Source organism: Tachyglossus aculeatus, chromosome 2 (assembly GCF_015852505.1).
Source record: "Tachyglossus aculeatus isolate mTacAcu1 chromosome 2, mTacAcu1.pri, whole genome shotgun sequence".
NCBI lineage: Eukaryota > Metazoa > Chordata > Mammalia > Monotremata > Tachyglossidae > Tachyglossus > Tachyglossus aculeatus.
Window position 1 is genome coordinate 130,328,211 of NC_052067.1, and position 25,046 is coordinate 130,353,256.

Genomic DNA, 25,046 nt, shown 5'->3' on the forward strand with positions numbered 1-25,046 from the left:
TGGAATTAGAACCCACGTTCCCTGACTCCCAAGCCTGGACTCTTTCCACTTAGCCACGCTGCTTCTGAATCAATCAATCAATCAATCAATCATATTTATTGAGCGCTTACTGTGTGCAGAGCAATCAATCAATTGTATTTATTGAGCACTTACTGTGTGCAGACCACTGTACTAAGCGCTTGGGAAGTACAAGTTGGCAACATATAGAGATGGTCCCTACCCAACAGTGGGCTCACAGTCTAGACGGGGGAGACAGAGAACAAAACAAAAAATATTAACAAAATAAAATAAATAGAAAAGATATGTACAAGTAAAATAAATAGAGTAATAAATGCGTACAAACATATATACATATATGCAGGTGCTGTGGAGAAGAGAAGGAGGTAAGGCGGAGGGGATGAAGAGGAGGAGGAGGGGGGAAGAGTACCAGGGGGCACCCCTGTAAATTATAATATATATACATATATATATATATATGTATATATATTATAATATCAGTTGCCAAGGTATAGGCCTATCTTTCATATCATTCTAATGATTTTCCTAAACAGGCAGCCTGAGAAGACGTTCAACAGTCCTGCCAACTCCACAAGTGCTCGCCCCTCCAACGCTCCCAGCACAAACGCTCCGACGACCAGTGCTCGCATTACCAGTGCTCCCACCACCGCGGCCCCCACAGCTAGCTACCGGACCACTACCCTTGCCGCCGCCAATACGACCACCACTACAACCCCAGTGAAGAAAAAGAGGTATTCAGGACCACTTTGGCTTTGCTTGGGGATGAAAAAGTTATAAATAATTGCTGGTCCTAAGTGCGGGTGGAAATTGAATGGTTTTCCCAAGGTTATAGGGTTTACTGAGCCCCCTTTTTCCTCTCCTCCTCCCTATCCCCCCCCCCGCCCTACCTCCTTCCCCTCCCCACAGCACCTGTATATATGTTTGTACAGATTTATCACTCTGTTTGTTTTACTTGTACATATTTACTATTCTATTTATTTTGTCAATGATGTGCATCTGGCTTTACTTTTATTTATTCTGACGACTTGACACCTGACCACATGTTTTGTTTTGTTGTCTGTCTCCCCCTTCTAGACTGTGAGCCCGTTGTTGGGTAGGGACCGTCTCTATATGTTGCCAACTTGTACTTCCCAAGCGCTTAGTACAGTGCTCTGCACACAGTAAGCACGCAATGAATACGATTGATTGAATGAATGAATGCAGTGATCGGGGCTGTAAAGATGAATAGATAAGAGGAAGAAGCAGCATGGCCTAGAGGCAATAGCATGGATTTGGGAGTCAGAGGGCGTGGATTCGAATCCCGGCTCTGCCGCTCGTCGGCTGTGTGACCTTGGGCAAGTCATTTTATTTTTGTATTTCTTAAGCGCTTACTATGTGCAAAGCACTGTTCTAAGTGGTGGGGAGGTTACAAGGTGATCAGGTTGTCCCTTGGGGGGCTCACAGTTTTTATCCCCATTTTACAGATGAGGTAACTGAGGCACAGAGAAGATAAGTGACTTGCCCAAAGTCACACAGCTGACAGTTGGAGGAGCTGGGATTTGAACCCATGACCTCTGACTCCAAAGCCCGGGCTCTTTACACTGAGCCACACTGCTTCTCTACCTTAACTTCTCAGTGCCTCAGTTACATCATCAGGAAAATGGGGATTATGACTGTGAGCCCCATGTGGGACAGGGACTGTGTCCAACCTGATTATCTTGTATCTACCCCAGTGTGTAGAACAGTGCTTGGCACATAGTAAGCACTTAACAAATACCATTATTATCATTATTATTGATAATAAGCAAAATGTATTTAAAGTGATCACCTTGTCAGTCAATCATATTTAAGTGCTTACTGTGTGCAGAGCACTGTACTAAGCACTGGGGAAGTACAAATTGGCAACATATAGAGAGGGTCCTTCCCCTTCCCCTTCTAGACTGTGAGCCCACTGTTGGGTAGGGACCGTCTCTATATGTTGCCAGCTTGTACTTCCCAAGTGCTTAGTACAGTGCTCTGCACACAGTAAGAGCTCAATAAATACGATTGAATAAATGAATGAAAGAATGAACAACGGACTCATCCATTAACTTGGAATATCCTACCCCTTTTATCCAACAGACCACCACTTTCTCCGCCTCCAAAGCCTTATTGAAATCACCTCTCCTCCAAGAGACCTTCCCCAACTAAACCCTCATTTTCCCTACTTGCCCTCCCTTCTTCATCGCCTATACTTTTGGCTCTGTGCCTTTTAAGCATACATTTTTTTCCAGTTGTATTTATTGAGCGCTTACTGTGTGCAGAGCACTGTACTAAGTGCTTGGGAAGTACAAGTCGACAACAGATAGAGACGGTCCCTACCCAACAACGGGCTCACAGTCTAGAAGGGGGGGGACAGACAACAAAACAAAACTTTTGATATTCACCCCACCCTCAGCCCCAAAGCACTTAAGTACATATCCATAATTCATTTTATTGTCCATCTTCCCCTCCGGGTTGGATGTTCCCTGTGGGCAGGGAATGTTTCTACGAACTGCAATACTGCACTCTCCCAAGTGTTTAATGATAATAATAATAATAATAATGATGGTATTTGTTAAGCGCTTACTATATGCCAAGCCCTGTTCTAAGCACTGGGGTAGATACAAAGTAATCAGGTTGTCCCCCATGAGGCTCACAGTTTTTAATCCCCATTTTACAGATGAGGGAACTGGGGCCCAGAGCAGTTAAGTGACTTGCCCAAGGTCACACAGCAGACAAACGGCAGAGGTGGAATTAGAACCCAAGTCCTCTGACTCCCAAGGCTGTGCTCTTTCCTTTATACCATAGTACAGTGGTCTGCACACAATAAGAAGCAGAGAAGAGAAGCAGCGTGGCTCAGTGGAAACAGCACAGGCTTGGGAGTCAGAGGTCATGGGTTCTAATCCTGGCTCTGCCACTTGTCGGCTGTGTGACTTTGGGCAAGTCATTTAACTTCTTTGAGCCTCAGATACCTCATTTGTAAAATGGAGATTAAGACTGTGAGCCCCACGTGGGGCAACTTGATCACCTTGTATCCCCCCCCAGTGCTTAGAACAGTGCTTTGCACATAGTAAGTGCTTGACAAATGCCATTATTATTATTATTATTATTATTATTATTATTAATAGGTCTTCAATAAATACCATTTATTGACTGATTGGAAAAAGGATGAGAGAGTTTAAAAGCACATGGGTAATCTGGATAGTATGAATGGCATTTTTCATATTGTAAACTGAAAGTTAATATTGTCAGTGCTATTTTGATCAAAATCAATCATCTCCCTTTTGCCCATAACACACTTCCAATTCTTTAGCAGACACATGAAATGGGGCTTTTGAATGGACTCTCCCTGAATTATCAATCAGTCCATCAAAGGTATTTATTGAGCACTTACTTCACGCAGGGCACTGCACTAAGTGCTTGGGAGAGTACAATACAACAGAATCAGTGGACACATTCCCTGCCCATAATGATTTACAGTCTAGAGGGGGAGATGGACATTAATATAAATTAATAAGTAATTTATAATATATGATTGTTTGTACTCTGTTATTCTTTAACAGACAGTCCTGGTTTCCACCACCCCCTCCAGGCTACACTGCCACCTCAAACACTGTGGAGAACAAAAGGTAAGGAATAAGCTTCCCACTTCCCATAAATCCATAGAGGTTTGACTATCATCTGCAGTTTTTGGAAATAATTGGAATCTTGGGAATAATTGGAATCAGTTATCAATTATTTGGAATCAATTATTGGATCTGTTCCTTATTCTAAGAGACTTGAGGTAGGATTTTATTTCTTCACTTTCCTCCTTGAAATGTTTTGTTTTGTTGTCTGTCTCCCCCTTCTAGACTGCGAGCCCGTTGTTGGGTAGGGACCATCTCTGTTGCCAACTTGTACTTCCCTAACGCTTAGTACAGTGCTCTGCACACAGATATCTATAGAAGCAGTGTGGCTTAGTAAAAAGAGCACGGACTTGGGAGTCAGAGGTTGTGGGTTTTAATCCCAGCTCCGCCAATTGTCAGCTGTGTGACTTTGGGCAAGTCACTTAACTTCTCTGGACCTCAGTTACATCATCTGTAAAATGGGGATTAAGACTGTGAGCCTCCCATGGGACAACCTGATCACCTTGTAACCTCCCCAGTGCTTAGTACAGTGCTTTGCACATAGTAAGTGCTTAATAAATGTCATCATTATTATTATCTACTCCAGTGCTTAGAACAGTGCTTGGCACATAGTAAGCATTTAACAAATACCAACATTATTATTATTATTATTATAGAGTTCCTGAAGTGCTGAAAAATGATGCTTCGATAAGCTTCTTTCTAAATTGTGAACTCACTGAAAGTAAAGATCAGGTCTACCAACTCTGTTGTATTGTGCTTTCTAAGTGCTAAGTACATTGTTCTGCACACAGTAAGTGCTCAATAAAGAGCACTTTTTCCCACCTCTTCACTTACCCCCTCCCCACTCTGTTGTTTTTATTTTAATAATATTTTCTCTGAATCTGAGAGGAGGCGAATTAACCAGCTCATTTCAAAACTGTGGAGCTGGGGGTTGTCTCCCCCTAGAATCCCAACTCCATGGATGACAGCTCCCATCTCTCCCAAGATCTAAACCATCAGTTAACACATCTAACCCTTTCCACGAAGATTATGTTCTCCTAGTTATTCCTTTTGGTATTCTCACCCAGATGTGGGATTATCGGCAGGTCCGAAAGCCTTATTGAATTAATGACCAAGTCTCCCTTGTGAAATTTCATTCTGTTTCAATTATATACCTATATAGAAGATGCCATTGCTCTAGACTGTGAGCCCATTGTGGGCAGGGATTGTCTCTATTGCTGTACTGTACTTTCCAAGCGCTTAGTAAGGTCCGCCTACAGAAAGCGCTCAGTAAATACGATTGAATGAATAAATGGTGAGGTTCACCTCGGGGTGTGTTCTGTGAATGAAAAGGCCAATGTGGAATGCAAAGTCCTAACCGCACGGTGCACAAAAAAGGGCAGTTCTTGGTTGTGCTGTCATGGTTGACGTTCCCCATGCCTGGTGCTGCTTTTGCCATTCCTAGTAACTGCCTTCTGTGAGAAAGGTAGGACAGGCTTGGAGTTTATTCCCAACTTTTGGAAAAGGACAATTGGTTCATTCCCTAGCATGAATCACTGGGAAGCAAGCAGAGTGGCCTAGTGGGAAAAAGCAGACTCCCCCTCCCCATCCTCCCCGTCTTACCTCCTTCCCCTCCCCACAGCACCTGTATATATGTATATATGTTTGTATGTATTTATTACTCTATTTAATCTGTACATATTTATTCTATTTATTTTATTTGTTAACATGTTTTGTTTTGTTCTCTGTCTCCCCCTTTTAGACTGTGAACCCACTGTTGGGTAGGGACCATCTCTATATGTTGCCGACATGTACTTCCCAAGCACTTAGTACAGTATTCTGCACACAGTAAGTGCTCAATAAATATGACTGAATGAATGACTGAATGAATGAGCAAAAACTTGTAATGTATTTATTTATATTAATGTCCATCTCCCCCTCTAGACTGGAAGCTCGTTGTGGGTAGGGGATGTGTCTGTTATATTGTACTCTCCCAAGCGCTTTGTACAGTGTTCTGCTAGTACAGTACATTAAGTGCTCAATAAATACAATTGATTGAGGAGTCAGAGGAGCTGGGTTCATTCATTCATTCATTCGTATTTATTGAGCGCTTACTGTGTGCAGAGCACTGTACTAAGCTCTTGAAGTACAAGTTCTAATCCCAGCTCCACCACTTACCTTCTGTGTTACTTTGGACAGGTCACTTTAGAACAGCACTTGGCACATAGTAATCACTTAACAAATACCTTCATTATTATTATTATTATTATTAACTTCTCTGTACCTCAGTTTCCTCAACTGCAAAATGGGAACTAAATCCGACTCCCTCTTATTTAAACTGTGAGGCCCAGGTGGGACAGGGACTGTGTCCAACCTGATTATCTCATATCTACCCCAGCATTTAGTACAGTTCAGGGCACATAGCAAGTGCTTAACAAGACCTAAAAATAATGCTTGGCTGGGATTTCCAGTCTCTTTTAGGGACAGAAATAGTTAATTGAGTGGTCACAGTGGGAGACAGATTTTTAGGAAGCGAGAAATACTCTCTAGCTTTGAAGCAGCCGATGATATGATGATTTTTTTTTTTAGACTGAAAGTGTTCCTTTCTTTTGAAAACTTCAATGTAGAGGCTTCTGTATTTCTATCTTTGAGGACTGGTTTTTACCAGAGGGAAAATTTAAATCTGAAAAAGTTCAGCTGGCTATCAAGGGAAGTGAAATGAGAAAAAGACTGAAACAGGAGATTTACCAAAAGAGGGAAATGACATCTTAAGTATATGGTGATGGACAGGGAATTTTTAAAATGCATCAAGCAGGAAGAATATTGTAAAGAGCATGGACCTCAGAGTCAGAGGACCTGGGTTCTAATCTCGGCTCCACCACTTGTCTGCTGTGTGACTTTGGGCAAGTCATTTAACTTCTCTGCCTCAATTACCTTATCTGTAAAATGAAGATTAAGACTGTGAGACCCCCTACATGGGACAGGGACTGTGTCCAACCCCAATACTTAGTAAGATGCCTGACACATTGCAAGTGCTTACCAAAGAGCACTAAAAAAATCCAAACCCTTAATGGAGCATTAAGTCATTTGTGAGGGTTTTCATTCATTCAGTCATAGTTATTGAGCACTTACTATATGCAGAGCACTGTACTAAGCATTTGGAAAGTACAATTCGGCAACAGAGACAATCTCTACCCAACAACGGGCTCACAGTCTAGACGTGGGGAGACAGACAACAAAACAGGTAGACACGCATCAATAGCATCAATATAAGTAAATAGAAATATAGATAAACACATCATTGATAAAATAGAATGATAAATATGTACATATATGCACAATTTCTGTGGGATGGGGAGGGGGATAGAGCAGAGGGAGGAAGTAGGGGTGATGGAAGGGAGGGGGAGCAGAGGAAAAGGGAGACTCAATCTGGGAGCCTCCTTTGGGACAACAGCAGCAGCAGAATCAGCAATCATGATCATTGTTGTTAATCTGATTTTTGTTGTTGCTAGTGTCCCATTTTCATTCCCTACTGATCTTCCTGATTAATCAATCCACGCCTTAATCATTAACCATGCACGCCTACTGAGGGAAGAGCAGTGAACTAAGAGCTTGAGTAAGACTTGAAATGATATCACTGCTGCCTTTAAGGAGTTTACAATGTAACAGGGACAACAGACAGATCTAAATTAGGAGCAACATGGTTTAGTGGATAGAACACTTGCCCGGGCGTCAGAAGGTTGTGGGTTCTAATCCCTGCCCCACCCCTTGTCTGCTGTGTGACCTTGGCCAAGTCACTTCTTCCCTGTGCCTGTTACCTCGCCTGCAACACAGGGATTGAGACTGTCAGTCCCACGTGGGACAGGGACTGTGTCCAACCCAATTTGCTTGCATCCACCCCACTGCTTAGTACAGTGCCTGGCACAGAGTAAGCATTTAACAAATACCAGCATTATTATTATTTACAAATAATGGGAGGAGGAGGAGGAGGAGAAGGAAGAGGAGCAGAGAGACAAGTGGAATATGGAAGGAATATGGGTGGGTAGGATAGGGGGGCCGGGTAAGTGGAGGAGAAGTTCCTCAGCCTTCTTGGAGATGAGAGGTTGCAAGCCACATGGCCGGGAGAGCAGGATTCAGGGAAAGCCCATTCTGTGTCCTAAGGTTGAGGATACCATGGAAACTTGGGATTCCAAAGGAGCGAGGCTCTGGCCCCTGAAGGGGAGAAAGGATGCTAAGAGACTTAGTGTCCAAAGGACTCAGAGAGAGTGACTCAGATGAAACGATTAATGGTAATTAATTGAGCCCTTACTATGTGCAGAGCCCTGTGCTTAGTGCTTGGGAAAAATCACTACAGTAAATTTGATAGGCATGATGGTTACCATTTAAGGAGCTAACATTCTAATGGGGTTCCCGGAGTTAAAATGAATTACAAACAGAGGAGGCAGTAAATAAATGTCTAGCATGTAGGGATTGAAATATACATAATAATAATAATAATAATGACATTTATTAAGAGCTTACTATGTGCAAAGCACTGTTCAAGTGCGTAGTACAGTGCTGTGCACACAGTAAGCACTCAATAAATACGATTGATGATGATGTTCTAAGTGCTGGGGAGGTTACAAGGTGATCAGGTTGTCCCACGGGGGCTCATAGTCTTAACCCCCATTTTACAGATGAGAGAACTGAGGCCCAGAGAAGTGAAATGACTTGCCCAAAGTCACACAGTTGACAATTGGTGGAGCCGGGATTTTTTTTAATGGCAGCTATTAAGCGCTTACTATGTGCCAAGCACTGTTCTAAGCGCTGGGGAGGTTACAAGGTGATCAGGTTGTCCCCCGAGGGGCTCACAGTCTTAATTCCCATTTTACAGATGAGGTAACTGAGACACAGAGAAGTGAAGTGAAGTGCCCAAAGTCACACAGCTGACAGTTGGTGGAGCCGGAATTTGAACCCATGACCTCTGACTCCAAAGCCCGGGCCCTTTCCACTGAGCCACGCTGCTTCTCTGTTGAAGGTAGCTGTTGGATTGATATGGTCTGAGGTGTTGGAAATTATTTGAGGAACCTCCTGCAGAAATCACCTTCAGGAGAGATTTGAGATGTAGTAGACGCGAAGGGAAAGAGAGTTAGCTTGAAAGGTGTGAAGAGAGTGGACCCAAAGGGAAGCATCATGGCCTAGTGGAAAGGGCTTGGGAGTCAGAGGACCTGGGTTCTGATCCTGACTCTGCTGCTTACCTGTTTTTTGGCACTGAGAAAGTCACTTACCTTCTCTGTTCCTCTGTTTCCTCAACTGCAAAATGGGGATTCAATGCCTGTTCTCCCTCCTGTTTATTCATTCATTGTCATAATTACTTGTAGACTGTGAGCCCACTGTTGGGTAGGGACCGTCTCTATATGTTGCCAACTTGTACTTCCCAAGCGCTTAGTACAGTGCTCTGCACACAGTAAGCGCTCAATAAATATGATTGATTGATTGATTTACTGAGCACTTACTGTGTGCCGAGCACTGTACTAAGTGCTTGGGAAGTACAAGTTGGCAACACATAGAGACGGTCCCTACCCAACAACGGGTTCACAGTCTAGAAGGGGGAGGCAGACAACAAAACAAAGCATGTAGACAGGTGTCAAAATCATCAGAACAAATAGAATTAAAGCTAGATAATAATAATAATAATAATAATGGTATTTGTTAAGCGCTTACTATGTGCAAAGCACTGTTCTAAGCACTGGGGAGGTTACAAGGTGGTCAGGTTGCCCCCCGGGGGAGCTCACAGTTTTAATCCCTATTTTACAGATGAGGTAACTGAGGCACAGAGAAGTTAAGTGACTTGCCCAAAGTCATACAGCTGACAGTTGGCAGAGCCGGGATTTAGATGGTATGGAAAAGCATCACAGCATAGTGGACAGAGCACGGGCCTGGGAATCAGAAGGTCATGGGTTCAAATCCCGGCTTCACCGCTTGTCTGTTGTGTGACCTTGGGTGAGTCACTTCTTGGTGAGTCACTTCTCTGTGCCTCAGTTACCTCATCTGTAAAATGGGAATTAAGACTGTGAACCCCACATGGGACAGGGACTGTGTCCAACCTGATTTCCTTGTATCCACTCCAACACTTGGTACAGTGCCTGGCACATAGTAAGGACTTTACAAATGCCACAATTAGTGGCCAAATTTTTAGATTGCTGCTCATCACGTACTAGATGATTTGCATTGCATGTGACTCATCTTCAGTAAGTTAAGATCTGAGCACTGTTGATAGTTATGACAAAAGGATGATGATGATGGCATTTATTAAGTGCTTACTATGTGCCAAGCACTGTTTTAAGTGCTGGGGTAGATACAAGATAATCAGGTTGTCCCATGTGAGGCTCACAGTCTTAATCCCCATGTTACAGATGAGGTAACTGAGGCCCAGTGAAGTGACTTGCCAAAAGGATTGTGATGGCTAGCCTCTGTAACAGGGCACTTCAAGGTTTCTCTTCTATCTCCCAGCACCATGTAGGGAAAAAAAGGACTCTGGGTCAGTGGATTTTTATTTATCTAAGGAACCCAAACTATAGGACTTATTAACCCACTTCATTACCCTTTCTCTCTATAAACTGTATAAAAAAGCTTCCTTAAGGCCTCTGTAGCACATTCAAGGTGAGAGCAACGATTGACTTACCACCCTTTTTTTCCAAAGATTGACTCATTTCCTCCCACCCCTTCTCTCTCCTTCTCTTTCTCTTCCCACCTTTCTCTGTCTACTGGGATAATTCAGGATATTTAAAACACATTAGCTTTATTCAGTGGTTTGTGGGAGTTTCACTATAGTTTCTCCAAACATGAGAGGTTGAATTCTAAGATCCACTAGGCAGGCAAATGTTGAATTCTTTCTAAAAAGAAAAAGGGTGATAAAATCTAAATCATTAATAGCTCCAGGTTCTGAAAAGACAGTAGAAAAATCCCCCATGAAAGAATAATGAATCCTGTGGAAATGAATAATAACAATAATAATAATAATAATGGCATTTGTTAAGTGCTTACTATGTGCAAAGCGCTGTTCTAAGTGCTGGGGACGATACAAGGTGATCAAGTTGTCCCACGTGGGGCTCACAGTCTTAATCCCCATTTTACAGATGAGGTAACAGAGGCCCAGAGAAGTTAAGTAACTTCCCCCAAAGTCACACAGCTGACAAGCGGTGGAGCCGAGATTAGAACCCATGACCTCTGATTCCCAAGCCCAGGCTCTTTCCACTGAGCGACGCTGCTTCCCCTAAAATCTTAAAATCAATGAGTTGTTGCTAGATTTCTTTTTTGAAGAAAATTGAAAATGAGTTTTCAGAAATCATGCATCAGAATCAGTGTCATAAAAGACAGAAATAAATAACAGCTCAAGCCAAGGTTCTTTTTGTGCTACCTGGCCAGAGGACAACCACTGGCAGCATGGTTCATGGAAAAAGCACAGTCTTTGGAGTCAGTGGTTATGGGTTCAAATCCCGGCTCCACCAATTGTCAGCTGTGTGACTTTGGGCAAGTCACTTAACTTCTCTGTGCCTCAGTTACCTCATCTGTAAAATGGGGATTAAGACTGTGAGCCCGCCGTGGGACAATCTGATCACCTTGTAACCTCCCCAGAGCTTAGAACAGTGCTTTGCACATAGTAAGTGCTTAATAAATGCCTTTATTATTATTATTAACCACTGTGATTGTTCTCTACAAAGAGGGCAGACTCAGTCAGGGGTTAGAACCTGATCACCTTGTACCCTCCCCAGTGCTTAGAACAGTGCTTTGCATATAGTAAGCACTTAATAAATGCAATAATAATAATAATAATAATAATAATATTAACGGGGTCAAATCCCGGCTCTGCCAATTCTCAGCTGTGTGACTTTGGGCAAGTTACTTCTCTGTGTCTCAGTTACCTCATCTGTAAAATGAGGATTGACTGTGAGCCCGCCGTGGGACAATCTGATCACCTTGTAACCTCCCCAGAGCTTAGAACAGTGCTTTGCACATAGTAAGTGCTTAATAAATGCCTTTATTATTGTTATTATTATTAACCACTGTGATTGTTCTCTACAAAGAGGGCAGACTCAGTCAGGGGTGTGAGCCGTGGGTAAATTGTCTGCTGTTGTCATTAGACTGGAAACTCCATGTGAGACAGGGATTATCTTGTATCTACCCCAGCACTTATCACAGTGCTTGGCCCAATGTAAACGCTGAACAAAAACCACAATTACTATTATTCCATTAATGCTATTGAAAAAAGGAGCGGCTTTTATGTAAGGACTCAGTCTAGGAACCAAATGTATTTCTTCTTTTCCTAACAAAGAAAGGCAGCTTTGCCTAATGTTGAGAATCCTGTGCGGAGATGGCTATTATTGCAGTGACTGACTTGGTTGGTTTAGTCACTTGGTGGGATGATATGGTTAAATGATAGACAGGATCCGTTTGAAAAATTCATGGAAAACTGAACTTGAGCACGTACCTGGAAATTTTAAGAAGTACACATTTCAAGGAATCAGTGATTATTCATTTATTCATTGAGATGCAGTGTGGCCCAGTGGAAAGAGCATTGGCTTGGGAGTCAGAGGTCATTGGTTCTAATCCCCGCTCTGCCACTTGTCATCTGTGTGACTCTGGGCAAGTCACTTAACTTCTCTGAGCCTCAGTTACCTCATCTGTAAAAAATGGGGATTTGGGGATTAAGACTGTGAGCCCCACGTGGGACAACCTGATCACCTTGTATCCCCCCCCATCGCTTAGAACAGTGCTTCGTACATAGTAAGCACTCAACAAATGCCATCATTATTTACTACAATTCATCAATAAAATTAATAATTACAATATTATATATACAATATAATAATTCTATAGGACATTTGAATCAAAACTAAGCTTGTTCAATTCTAAACCTGCTCTATTCCGTTTCTGAAAAAAAATTTCAAGGCCTCTAGTGGGAAATCTCAGGGCACAAGAAAGGAAATTCTTCAGAGAATCCTCTTCTCACCTGAGATCCTACAGAATAAAACAAGTAACATAATCAACTAGAAAAATCCCCCATTTAAAATGTTTGCTAAATATTTTCCTACTTCCTTATGCTGATTCATTTTACACTCATTCTCCTCCAGTGGCCTTACTTTCCTGTCCCCGCTCTGGTAATAGCTGAAGGACTAGTGTTAGACACATCTGTGAGGTGCCATGGCAACCTTTCTTTAGTAATTTATGCCTGCAAGTAAGCCATAACGGTACAGCTATTCTCATATCACTCCAACATTAACTCACTCTAGCTTCAGAAGTATCTGCAATTTTTTTTTTTTGATCCAAGATTCCATTTCGTTGGGGCTCAAAATAAATATCTTTTACATTTAGAAACCTGTTTTGTGCACGGTTAAATTCTGAGAAAAGCACATTTAGCAAAATCTGAAACTACAGTGAGGACGAGAGGGTAATAATGAGGCTGATTATATAAATGTATTTTTAGGGCTCTTAAAAAGATATTCAAGGGTAGGAGCTTTTGGAATGCGGTGGAAAGGGGGAGGTAAGTGAAAGTGATGTAGAATTGTCAGAGGAATATATTACCGCCTGGTATTTTGGGACTGAATGCGTTTCACATGAGCCTTGTGGGGATTAAGGGAGATTTTGTGTCTCGGCGAAGGACATCGCAAAACACCCTTCCATCCGCTGGCTGATTGTCAATCCCTTTTACTGTTACCCTGTGGGGCCTACTTGTTAAAAATCAGCCTTCAATAAAACACAATTTGGCCAGAACCTTTGCAAAACAGATTTAGGATCTTGTGGATGGAACAGTTGCCCTCTGTATTTGAAGAAGGCACCACTGATGGTGAGCTTAACCCATCTGCTAGAGAAGCAGCGTGGCTTAGTGGAAAGAGCCCAGGCTGTGGGTTCTAATCCCGACTCTGCCACGCGTTTGTTGTGTGACCTTGGGCAATCAATCAATCAATCAATCAATCATATTTATTGAGCACTTACTGTGTGCAGAGCACTGTACTAAGCGCTTGGGAAGTACAAGTTGGCAACATATAGAGACAGTCCCTACCCAACAGTGGGCTCACAGTCTAAAACTGGGCAAGCCAGTTAACTTCTGGGTACCTCAGTTACCTTATCTGTAAAATGGGGATTAAGCCCGTGAGCCCCTCGCGGGACAACCTGATTACCCTGTAACTATTCCAGGGCTTAGCACATAGTAAGTGCTTAAGAAATACGATAATGATTGATTATGATGATCAGCTGGTACATAAACTTGTACCTGGAGTTGCCACAGCAGGTACACAAGATGGTTGTCCCCTTGTGTTGTACTTAATGTTCGTAGCACCTGGTGCTGTTTTCTCTATCGCGTCTTTGTCTCTCTTACCATACGAAGGATTTGTTTCATGAGGCAGGTTTCTCCTTAGGAATTGACTCCCAGGTTTCAGCTGGGATAAAGCTTTGTTTTGCTGGGTCCTTCAGATGCTTCTTCTGCCCTCCTTGCTTGTGGTTTCCCAGATCAGCTCCCCGTAAATCAGCTGTTTGGGTATCTTGCCGTTGTTCATTCTCCTCCCATGTCCCAACCAGCACAGCTATCTTTAGGTGAGCAGAGCTTCGATGCTGGGCGACTGGCTAGGTTCCAGAACTTCATTTCTTGTCATCTTGTCTTGCCATTTGATATGAGTGTGGACCATAGATTTTAATTAATTATAATAATAATAATGATGATGATGATGGCATTTGTTAAGCACTTACTATACGAGAAGCAGCATGGCTCAGTGGAAAGAGCACGGGCTTTGGAGTCAGAGGTCATGGGTTCAAATCCCCCCTCTGCCTGTAGTCAGCTGTGTGACTTTGGGCAAGTCACTTAACTTCTCTGTGCCTCAGTTCTGTAAAATGGGGATTAAGACTCTGAGCCCCTCATGGGACAACCTGATCACCTTGTAACCTCCCCAGTGCTTAGAACAGTGCTTTGCACATAGTAAGTGCTTAATAAATGTCATTATTATTATTACTAAGTGCTGGGGTGGATGCAAGCAAATCAAGTTGGACACAGTCCCCGTCCCACAAGGGGCTCACAGTCTCATTCCTTATTTACCAGATGAGGTAACCAAGGCCCAGAGAAGTGAAATGACTTGCCCAAGGGCACAGAGCAGACATGTGGCAGAGCTGGGATTAGAACCCATGACCTTCTGGCTCCTAGACCTGTGTTCTCTCCACCATGCCATCCGGAGCTTGATGTTATGCTGCTGCTATACTCTGCTTCACGGTTTCCCAAAGGATGTGTTGTCCATCCTTCTTGATTCTCTAGACTGTAAACTCATTATGGGCAGGGAAAGTTTCCACTAATTCTGCTATTGTACTCTCCCGAGGCTTAGTCCAGTGCTCTGCACATTGTAAGTGCTCAATAAATACCACTAATTGGCCGATGCATTTCTATTTCTCTGTCTATCATTGCATCATTGGTCAGTGTACTTCTAATAATAATAGTAGTATTTGTTAAGCACTTATGACGTGCCAAGCATTGTTCTAAGCACTGCAGTATATACAAGGTAATCAGGTTGGATACAGTCCCTGTCCCAAATTCATTCATTCATTCAATCATATTTATTGAGCACTTACTGTGTGCAGAGCACTGTACTAAGCACTTGGGAAGTACAAGTTGGCGACATATAGAGACAGTCCCTACCCAACAGCCAGCTCACAGTCTAGAAGTGGGACTCACAGTCTTAATTCCTATTTTACAGATGAGGCAACTGAGGTACAGAGAAGTTAAGTGACTTTCATTCAATCGTATTTATTGAGCGCTTACTGTGTGCAGAGCACTGTACTAAGCGCTTGGGAAGTACAAGTTGGCAACATATAAAGACGGTCCCTACCCAACAGTGGACTCACAGTCTAGAAGACTAGAAGTGACTTGCCCAAGGTCACACAACAGACAAGTGGTGGAGCTGGGAATAGAACCAACATCCTCTGATGCCCAAACCTGTGCTCTTATAATGATAATAATAATAATAATAATAATAACAATAATAATAATAATAATGGCATTTGTTAAGCACTTACTATGTGCAAAGCACTGTTCTAAGTGCTGGAGTGGATACAAGGTGATCAAGTTGTCCCTCTTGGGGCTCACAGTCTTCATCCCCATTTTACAGATGAGGTAACTGAGGCCCAGAGAAGTGAAGTGACTTGCCCAAAGTCACACAGCTGACTAGTGGTGGAGCTGGGATTAGTACCCAGGACCTCTGACTCCCAAGCCCGGGCTCTTTCCACTGAGCCACACTGCCTCTCTTGCCTCTAGGCCATGCTGCTTCCTGGCCTGCTTTATACTGTAAGATCATTGTGGACAGGGAACTTATCTTCTAGACTGTGAGCCCATTGTTTGGCAGGGACTGTCTCTATATGTTGCCGATTTGTACTTCCCAAGCGCTTAGTACAGTGCTCTGCACAAAGTAAATGCTCAATATATATGATTAAATGAATGAATGAATCTACCAACTCAGTTATGTTGTACTGTCCCAAGCGCTTAGTACAGCACACAGTAAGCACTCAAATACCATTGATTGATTTGCCACCTCTCTGCTTCCCCTACTATTCTGTAAATTCCTTGTGGGCAGAGATCACCTACACCTACTCTTTTGTATCATATTCCCCGAAAATCTGAAGAGCTTAATATAGTCTGGGCAAGTCACTTAACTTCTCTGTACTTCAGTTACCTCATCTGTAAAATGGGGATTAAGACCACGAGCCTCAAGTGGGACAGCCTGATAATCTTGTATCTTTCCAGGCACTTGGCACATAGTAAGTGCTTAACAAATACTATTTTTATTAATATTATTGTTATTATTATTATTACAGTGCCTTGTGTTCAGTAAGTGCTCAATAAATGCCATTGATAATTCTGTCACAGCTTTTTTTATGGTATTTTAAGCACTGACTCTGTGTGAGGCACTATTTTAAGTGCTGAGGTAGAGGCAAGCTAATCAGGTGGAAACAATCTGTGTCCCACCCGGGGCTCCCACCTGTAACCCTCATTTTATAGATGAAGCAACTGAGGCCCAAAGAAATTAAGTATTTGTTAAGCGCTTACTATGTGCCTTCTAGACTGTGAACCCATTGTTGGGTACAGACTGTCTCTATATGTTGCCGACTTGTACTTCCCAAGCGCTTAGGACAGTGCTCTGCACACAGTAAGCACTCAATAAATATGATTGAATGAATGAATGTGCCAAGCATTGTTCTAAGCGATGGTATATACAAGATAATCAGGTTGTCCCAGATGGGGCTCAGAGTCTTAATCCCCACTTTACAGATGAGTTAACTGAGGCACGGAGAAGTGAATTGACTTGCCCAAAGTCCCACAGAAGACAAGTGGAGGAGTCAGGATTAGAACCCAGGTCCTTCTGACTCCCAGTCGCCGTGCTCCACTCCAGTAGGCCTTGTTGCTTTTCTTTTAGCCCTGTATTGCCAAAACAAATTTTTACTTGTGAGTATGACTTCCTTGGTACAAGCTGATAGATCCGCTCAGTTTTCTTCAGACTTTTTGTCAACCCATAGCGACCGACTGAATCTGCGCAGTGGCTTAGAATCAATTGCATATCTACTGGTAGCATTCGTTCATTCATTCATTCATTCAATCGTATTTATTGAGCGCTTACTGTGTGCAGAGCACTGTACTAAGCGCTTGGGAAGTACAAGTTGGCAACATATAGAGATGTTCCCTACCCAACAGCGGGCTCACAGATTTATTGAGCGCTTACTGTGTGCAGAGCACTGTACTAAGCGCTTGGGAGAGTGCAATACAACAGGGTTGGTAGACACATTCCCTGCTCACAGTGAGCTTCCAGTCCATAACTCCCTAGGACACAGTAGTTCCTGCATGGCTGTTCTCAGGACTTTGCCTGATCCTCAAACTCTGTCGAGATGGAAGATTTTCCCAGAGGTGTGAAAGTGTAGTCTTCCACCTGCATCTCGTCTCTAGCCGAATCTTCCAGCATTTACTCTCTTCTTGGCTTGTGCGAGAGGGGAAATAGGCGGAGCAGCTGTGCCTTAGTGGATAGAGCTTGGGCTTGGGAGTCAGAAGGACCTGGGTTCTAATCCCTGCTCTGCCACCTGTCTGCTGTGGGACCTTGGGTAAGTCTCTTCACTTCTCTGAGCCTCAGTTACCTCATCAGTAAAATGGGGATTAAGAGTGTGAGCCCCTGTGGGACTGGGACTCTTGCCAACCTGATTGACCTGTGTCTACCCAGACACTTAGAACAGTCCTTGGCACGGATGAAGTGCTTAACAAGTACCATAATTATTATTAAGTGCAGGGGGAAAAGGCCTCAATTAGGACCCATCTTGGTAAACAATGAGACTTGGCCTCAGGGGAGAACGAACTGATATTTGCTTTAATGTTTTGGAGTTTCTGTGAGGGCCAAAGGATGGATATTTTGACTTATTTCTGAATATTTTCTGCCGGGCACTTTTAGAGTTAGTTAAGTCTGCATGCCAGTCTGCAATCTAATTTGCTTTCGGCATCACTAGCTTTTTGGAAATTCGTGTGTTTTGCGTGGGATTGTTGTCTGTCTTTCCGTCTCCCCCTTCCATCCTCTCCCCCTTGTCCCCCATCCATCCCCCCTTCTTACCTCCTTCCCTTCCCCACAGCACCTGTATATATGTATATATGTTTGTACATATTTATTACTCTATTTATCTTGTACATATCTATTCTATTTATTTTATTTTGTTAGTATGTTTGGTTTTGTTCTCTGTCTCCCCCTTCTAGACTGTGAGCCCGCTGTTGGGTAGGGACTGTCTCTATATGTTGCCAACTTGTACTTCCCTAGCGCTTAGTACAGTGCTCTGCACACAGTAAGCACTCAATAAGTACAATTGATTGATTTAGACGGTCAGCTCATGGTGGGCAGGAAATGCACCTACCAATTCTGTTGCATTGTACTCTCCCAGCTGTTTGGGTCTCTCACTCTCATCCACTGTGTTCTAGACATAGTGAGCAAACTAAGTACCACTGATTAATTACAGCCTCTTCACTTTTGCATCCTTGTCTCCCAAGCCCTAAGAAGCTTCTCCTAAATGAGTCACTCGAGAAGCAGCATGGTGTAGCGGCGGATAGAGCACGGAAGGACTTAGGTTCTAATCCTGACTCTGCCATTTGGCTGCTGTGTGACGTTGGACAAGTCACTTCACTTCTCTGGGCCTCAGTTCCTTCATCTGTAAAATGGGGATTAAGAATGTGAGCCGCACGTGGGACAGGGTCTGTGTCCAACCCGATTTGCTTATATTCACCCCGGTGCTTAGTACAGTGCTTGGCACATAAGTGCTTAAATGCCACAGTTATTATTATTTCTTGCTTGCAGGGAACATTCCTGTGACAACTGATTGTGCAAGCATTTTGTCGGAGAATTGGCTGTCCTTCCTTAAACTGTTTCTTCTCTCCTCCATGCTTTGATTTCCCAAATTCAGAGCATCACTCTTGAAAAGAGCATGGGACCTAGGTTCTCACCATAGCTTTGCCACTGACCTGCTGGGTGAACCTGGGCAAGTTGCTTCATTTCAGTTACCTAATCTGGAAAAACTGGGAGAAAACACTCGCTTTCCCAGTCTTCTAGTTGGTGAGCTTCATGAGGGGCCGGAACTGTGTTTGATCTGATTATTTTGTTATACCCCAGAGATGAAGAGATACCATAATTATAATTATATCATGTAGCAGCTGTTTGGGTCTCTAACTCTCATCCATTCTCCTGACATGTTGCTCCAAGACAGCTGTTTTGTGGTCAGCATGGGTTTAATGCTGGGGACACTGAGTTTGTTCTAGGGATTTGACATCTGTGGTTCTATATTGCTGTTTCCTGCTGCGTACATGATGCCGAAGGACCTGCTTGAGGAATGGAGCTGAATATTGCCGCCTTCACCCTCCGTTGGTCTTGTCTTTCAGAGGATGTGCTGGTCGTCTTTGTTTCAGTTTCTATTTCCCCATCTCTCTGTCCACTGAAACAGCATGGCCTAGTGAAAAGAGACCAGGACTGGGAGTAAGAGGACCTGGGTTCTCATCCCCAATCTGCCATGTATCTGCTGTGCGACCTTGGGCAAATCATTTAAATTCTCTGTGCCTCAGTTCCCTCATCTGTAAAATGGCAATTAAATCCTACTCCCTTCTACTTAGTCCGTGAGCCCCGTGTGGGATAGGGACCATGTCCATCCAGATTAACTTGTTTCTACCCCAGTGCTTAGAACGGTGTTTGGAACACAGTAAGCACTTTAACAATTACCAGTATTCTTATTATTGTTATTCATTTATTCAATCGTATTTATTGTGCAATTACTGGCTTTAGAGCACTATAATAATAATAATGATAATAATATATAATGATATTATATATAATGATATAATTAATTAATATATAATGATATATTATCAGAGCACTATAATAATAATAATGATAATAATATAATATAATAATAATAATAATAATGATAGTATTTGTTAAGCACTTACTATGTGACAAGCACTGTACCAAGTGCTGGAGCACTGTACTAAGCACTTGGGAAAGTACAATACAACTGAAAACAGACACAGTCCCTACAATAAGCTTACAGTCTGATGGGTGGGTATAATAATAATAATAATAATAATAATAATAATAATAATAATAATAATAATAGCTTTGTGTAGGCCAGTGTCTTACCTAACAGAATTCAAGTGACAGCATTTAGCTCCGGGTTGCCAGTATAGATTTTTCACTATGCGTATGGCTTCTCTGGTACAACATGACACCTTCTCACTGTATCTTAATCTTGTCTACCTCTCTCCCACATCCTGCCTTTGGCCTGGAATGCCCTCCCTCCTCATATCTGACGGACAATTACTTTCCCCTCTTTCAAGCCTTATTGAAGTCACATCTCTCCCTAGAGGCTTTCCCTGACTAAGCCCTCCTTTCCTCTTCTCTGTCCCCCTTCTGCATCACCCTTTCTCCCTTTATTCATCCCCCCTCTCAGCTACAAAACATATCTGTAATTTCCTTATTTATATTCATGTCTGTCTCCCCCTCTAGACTGTAAGCTCTCTGAGGGCAGGAATGTGTTTGTTATATTGCTCTATTCAACTCTCCCAAGCACACAGTGCTTAGTACAGTGCTTCACACACAGTAAGCTCTTAGTAAATATGATTGACTGATTTACTGACATCACCCCAGTTTTCTTAAGACACATCAGCCCACAATGCCTGGCTGATGAAACAAAGAGGTTTACCATTATTTTCATGTTTTTTGTTTCATTTTTATGGTATTTATTCACCGCTTACTACATTCCAGGCACTGTACTAGCTTTTGGGGTAGATGCAAGCTAATCAGTTGGAACATAGTCCATGTCCCATATGGGGCTCACAATCTGCGTGCAGGAAATGTGCCTGCTAACTCTGTTGTACTGTACTCTCCCAAGCGTTTAGTACAGTGCTCCGCACATAGTAAGCACACAATAAATACCGTTGATTGATTAACTCCCTTTTTACATGTGAGGTAACTGAGGCACAGAAAAGTGAAGTGACTCACCCAAATTCAGACAGCACACAAGTAGCAGAGCTAGGATTAGACTCCAAAACCTGTGGTTTATAATAATAATAATAATAATAATAATAATGGCATTTATTAAGCACTTAATATGTGCAAAGCACTGTTCTAAGAGCTGGGGAGGTTACAACGTTGCCCCACAGGGGGCTCACAGTCTTAATCCCCATTTTACAGATGAATAATAATAATAATAATAATAATAATAATAATGGCATTTGCTAAGCGCTTACTATGTGCAAAGCACTGTTCTAAGCGCTGGGGAGGACACAAGGTGATTAAGTTGTCCCACGTGGGGCTCACAGTCAATCCCCATTTTACAGATGAGGTAACTGAGGCTCAGAGAAGTTAAGTGACTTGCCCAAGGTCACACAACAGACATTTGGCGGAGCCAGTATTCGAACCCCTGACCTCTGACTCCAAAGCCCGGGCTCTTTCCACTGAACCATGCTGCTTCTCCACTAAGCCACGCTCTTCTCTTGGATGTTTGCCTCCAGAGCACTGTCATCTGAATAAATCAATTTGGCACGAAACAGCCTGGCATAGAGGAAAGAGCAAGGGCCTGGGAGTTTAAGCATCTTGACAGAGTGGTCTCTTTGTAGTGGTCCCTACATCAGCAGGTATACCACAGCTCTGGTAGTTGTGATGCTTTCCTCAATCAATCAATCAATCAATCAATTATATTTATTGAGCACTTACTGTGTGCAGAGCACTGTACTAAGTGCTTGGGAAGTGCAAGTTGTCAACATATAGATACGGTCCCTACCCAACAGTGGGCTCACAGTCTAGAAGGGGGAGACAGAGAACAAAACGAAACATATTAACAAAATAAAATAGAATAGATATGTACAAGTAAAATAAATAGAGTAATAAATACACACAAACATATATACAGGTGCTGTGGGGAAGGGAAGGAGGTAAGGCGGGGGGATGGAGAGGGGGAGGAGGGGGAGGGGAAGGAGGGGGACATCATCATCATCATCAATCGTATTTATTGAGCGCTTACTATGTGCAGAGCACTGTACTAAACGCTTGGGAAGTACAAATTGGCAACATACAGAGACAGTCCCTACCCAACAGTGGGCTCACAGTCTAAAAGGGGGAGACAGAGAACAAAACCAAACATACTAACAAAATAAAATAAATAGAATAGATATGTACAAATAAAATAAATAAATAAATAAATAGAGTATAAAATATGTACAAACATATACACATATACAGGTGCTGTGGGGAAAGGAAGGAGGTAAGATGGGGGGATGGAGAGGGGGACAAGGGGGAGAGGAAGGAAGGGGCTCAGTCTGGGAAGGCCTCCTGGAGGAGGTGAGCTCTCAGCAGGGCCTTGAAGGGAGGAAGAGAGCTAGCTTGGCGGAGGGGCAGAGGGAGGCCATTCCAGGTCCGGGGGATGACGTGGGCCGGGGGTCGATGGCGGGACAGGCGAGAGCGAGGTACGGTGAGGAGATCAGCAGTGGAGGAGCGGAGGGTGCGGACTGGGCTGTAGAAGGAGAGAAGGGAGGTGAGGTAGGAGGGGACAATTAGTCAATTGTCAATTAGTCTGTCAGCAGTATTTATTGAGTTCTTACTGTGTGTAGAACATGGTACTATGTGCTTGGGAGAGTACAGTATAACAGAAACATTCCCTGCCCACAACAAGCTTACAGTCTAGATGGGGAGACAGACATTGATATCAAATAATGGATATGTGCTGAAGGGCTGGAAGGAGGAATGAATAAAGGGAGTAAGTCAGGGCGACGCAGAAGGGAGTGGGAGAAGAGGAAAGGGGGGCTTCGGTAAGGCCTCTTGGAGGAGATGGGCCTTCAGTAAGGCTTTGAAGGGGGAGAGAGTCACTGCCTGTCGAATATGAGGAGGGAGGGCATTCCAGGCCAGAGGCAGGATGTGGGAGAGAGGTCGGTGGCAAGACAGATGAAACAAGTGTTATATTTTTGCATGTTGGAATGTTTTCGTTTAGCAGGGCCTCATCATCGATAATAGCAGGTGTGTTGAGGACGTTATTAAAGTATTGTATCCCTTCATGATTTTCTCCTTGAAGCGAATGGACTAGTGGAAAGAGCCTAGGGGCAACCAGAGGCTCAGGCCTGGAAGTCTGAAGACCTGGGTTTTAATCCCAGCTCTGCCAATTGCTTGCTCTGTGACCTTGTGCGAGTCACTTAACTTCTCCGGGCCTCAGTTCCCCTGTTCTCCCGCCTATTTAGACGGTGATCCCCATGTGGGACAAGGACTGTGTCCAGTGTAATTAACTTGTATCTACTCTAGTGCATAGAAACAGTGTTTGACAAATACCTAAACAAATACCATAAAACAGACAAGTCACTTCACTTCTCTGTGCCTCAGTTACCTTATCTGTTAATAAGTATATCTGTATATATGTATATATGTTTGTACATATTTATTACTCTATTTATTTATTTTACTTGTACATATCTATTCTATTTCATTTTGTTAGTATGTTTGGTTTTGTTCTCTGTCTCCCGCTTTTAGACTGTGAGCGCACTGTTGGGTAGGGACTGTCTCTATATGTTCCCAACTTGTACTTTCCAAGCGTTTAGTACAGTGTTCTGCACACAGTAAGCGCTCAATAAATACGATTGATTGATTGATTAAGTAGGGATTTAGACGGAGAGCCCCATGTAGGGCAGGAACTGTCCAATCCGATTATCTTGTATTCATTCATTCAATAGTATTTATTGAGCGCTTACTGTGAGCAGAGTAATGTACTAAGTGCTTGGAAAGTACAATTTGGCAACAGATAGAGACAATCCCTACCCAATAGTGGGCTCACAGTCTAGAAGGGGGAGACAGACAACAAAACAAGTAGACAGGCATCAGTACCATCAAAATAGATAAATAGAAGTGTATATATATATATATATATATAATGTATACATTATTAATAAAATAAATAGAATAATAAATATGTACAAATATGCACAAGTGCTGTGGGGTGGGGAAAGGGATAGAGTAGAGGGAAAAGGAGCAGAGGAAAAGGGGGGCTCAGTCTGGGAAGGCCTCCTGGAGAAGGTGAGTTCTCAGTAGGGTTTTGAAGGAGGAAAGAGAGCTAGTTTGGCTGATGTGAGGAGGGAGGGCTTTCCAGGCCAAAGGTAGGACATGGGCCAGGGTCCGATGGCGGGCCAGGTGAGAACGAGGCCCATTGTGGAGGTTAGCGGTGGCAGAGGAGCGGAGGGTGCGGGCTGGTCTGGAGAAGGAGAGAAGGGAGGTGAGGTGGGAGAGGGCAAGGTGGTGGAGAACTTTGGAGCCGAGAATGAGGAGTTTTGGCTTCATGTGAAGGTTGATAGGCAACCACTGGAGATTTTTGAGGAGGAGGATGACATCCCCAGAGGGTTCTGTATCTACCTCAGTGCTTAGAACAGTGTCTGGCACATAGTAAGCACTTAACAAATGCCACAATTATTATACAAATAACTGATTGAAGATAGAGGAAAGACCAAATTATTGTCAATGTTCTCCATCCTCCCCAATGGAGAATATCTCTCTAGAATAATGGGGCTTCAGCTTGATCATCTTGCTTACCCCAGTGCTGAGTGCCGTGCCTGGCACATAGTAAGTGCTTAATGAATACCATAGAAAAAAAGGGCCTCTGATTCCCAGGCCTTTGATCTTTCCATTGTTTCTCTGATTTGCCTAACCTATTAAGCCGGATTTGCTAAAGTCATGACATGCTGGAAGTTGCTGCGGTGAAGTTTCTGATTGGCTTCAAGTTGACTTTTCATCTCTGAGTTATTTGTCTCATTGCCTTTGGGTGACTTGGCTTAGCCATTCCCACCATTTTTCACCACTGACTGGTGGAGAATAACATGGAGAAAAGTCCACTTGCAGTTTAATTGGAAATCATGATTTTCCTATT

General features: G+C 43.1%; 1 protein-coding gene across 1 annotated transcript in view; it reads left to right on the plus strand.

Annotated features, from left to right (window-relative positions):
* SCEL (sciellin) overlaps positions 1 to 25,046 on the plus strand; it is a 184,279-nt gene that overhangs the window by 33,667 nt on the left and 125,566 nt on the right. Inside the window, exons 8-9 of the mRNA XM_038742716.1 lie at positions 552 to 749; positions 3,582 to 3,647. Coding sequence (XP_038598644.1) covers positions 552 to 749; positions 3,582 to 3,647 — 264 coding nt within the window. The remainder of the gene's footprint in view (positions 1 to 551; positions 750 to 3,581; positions 3,648 to 25,046) is intronic.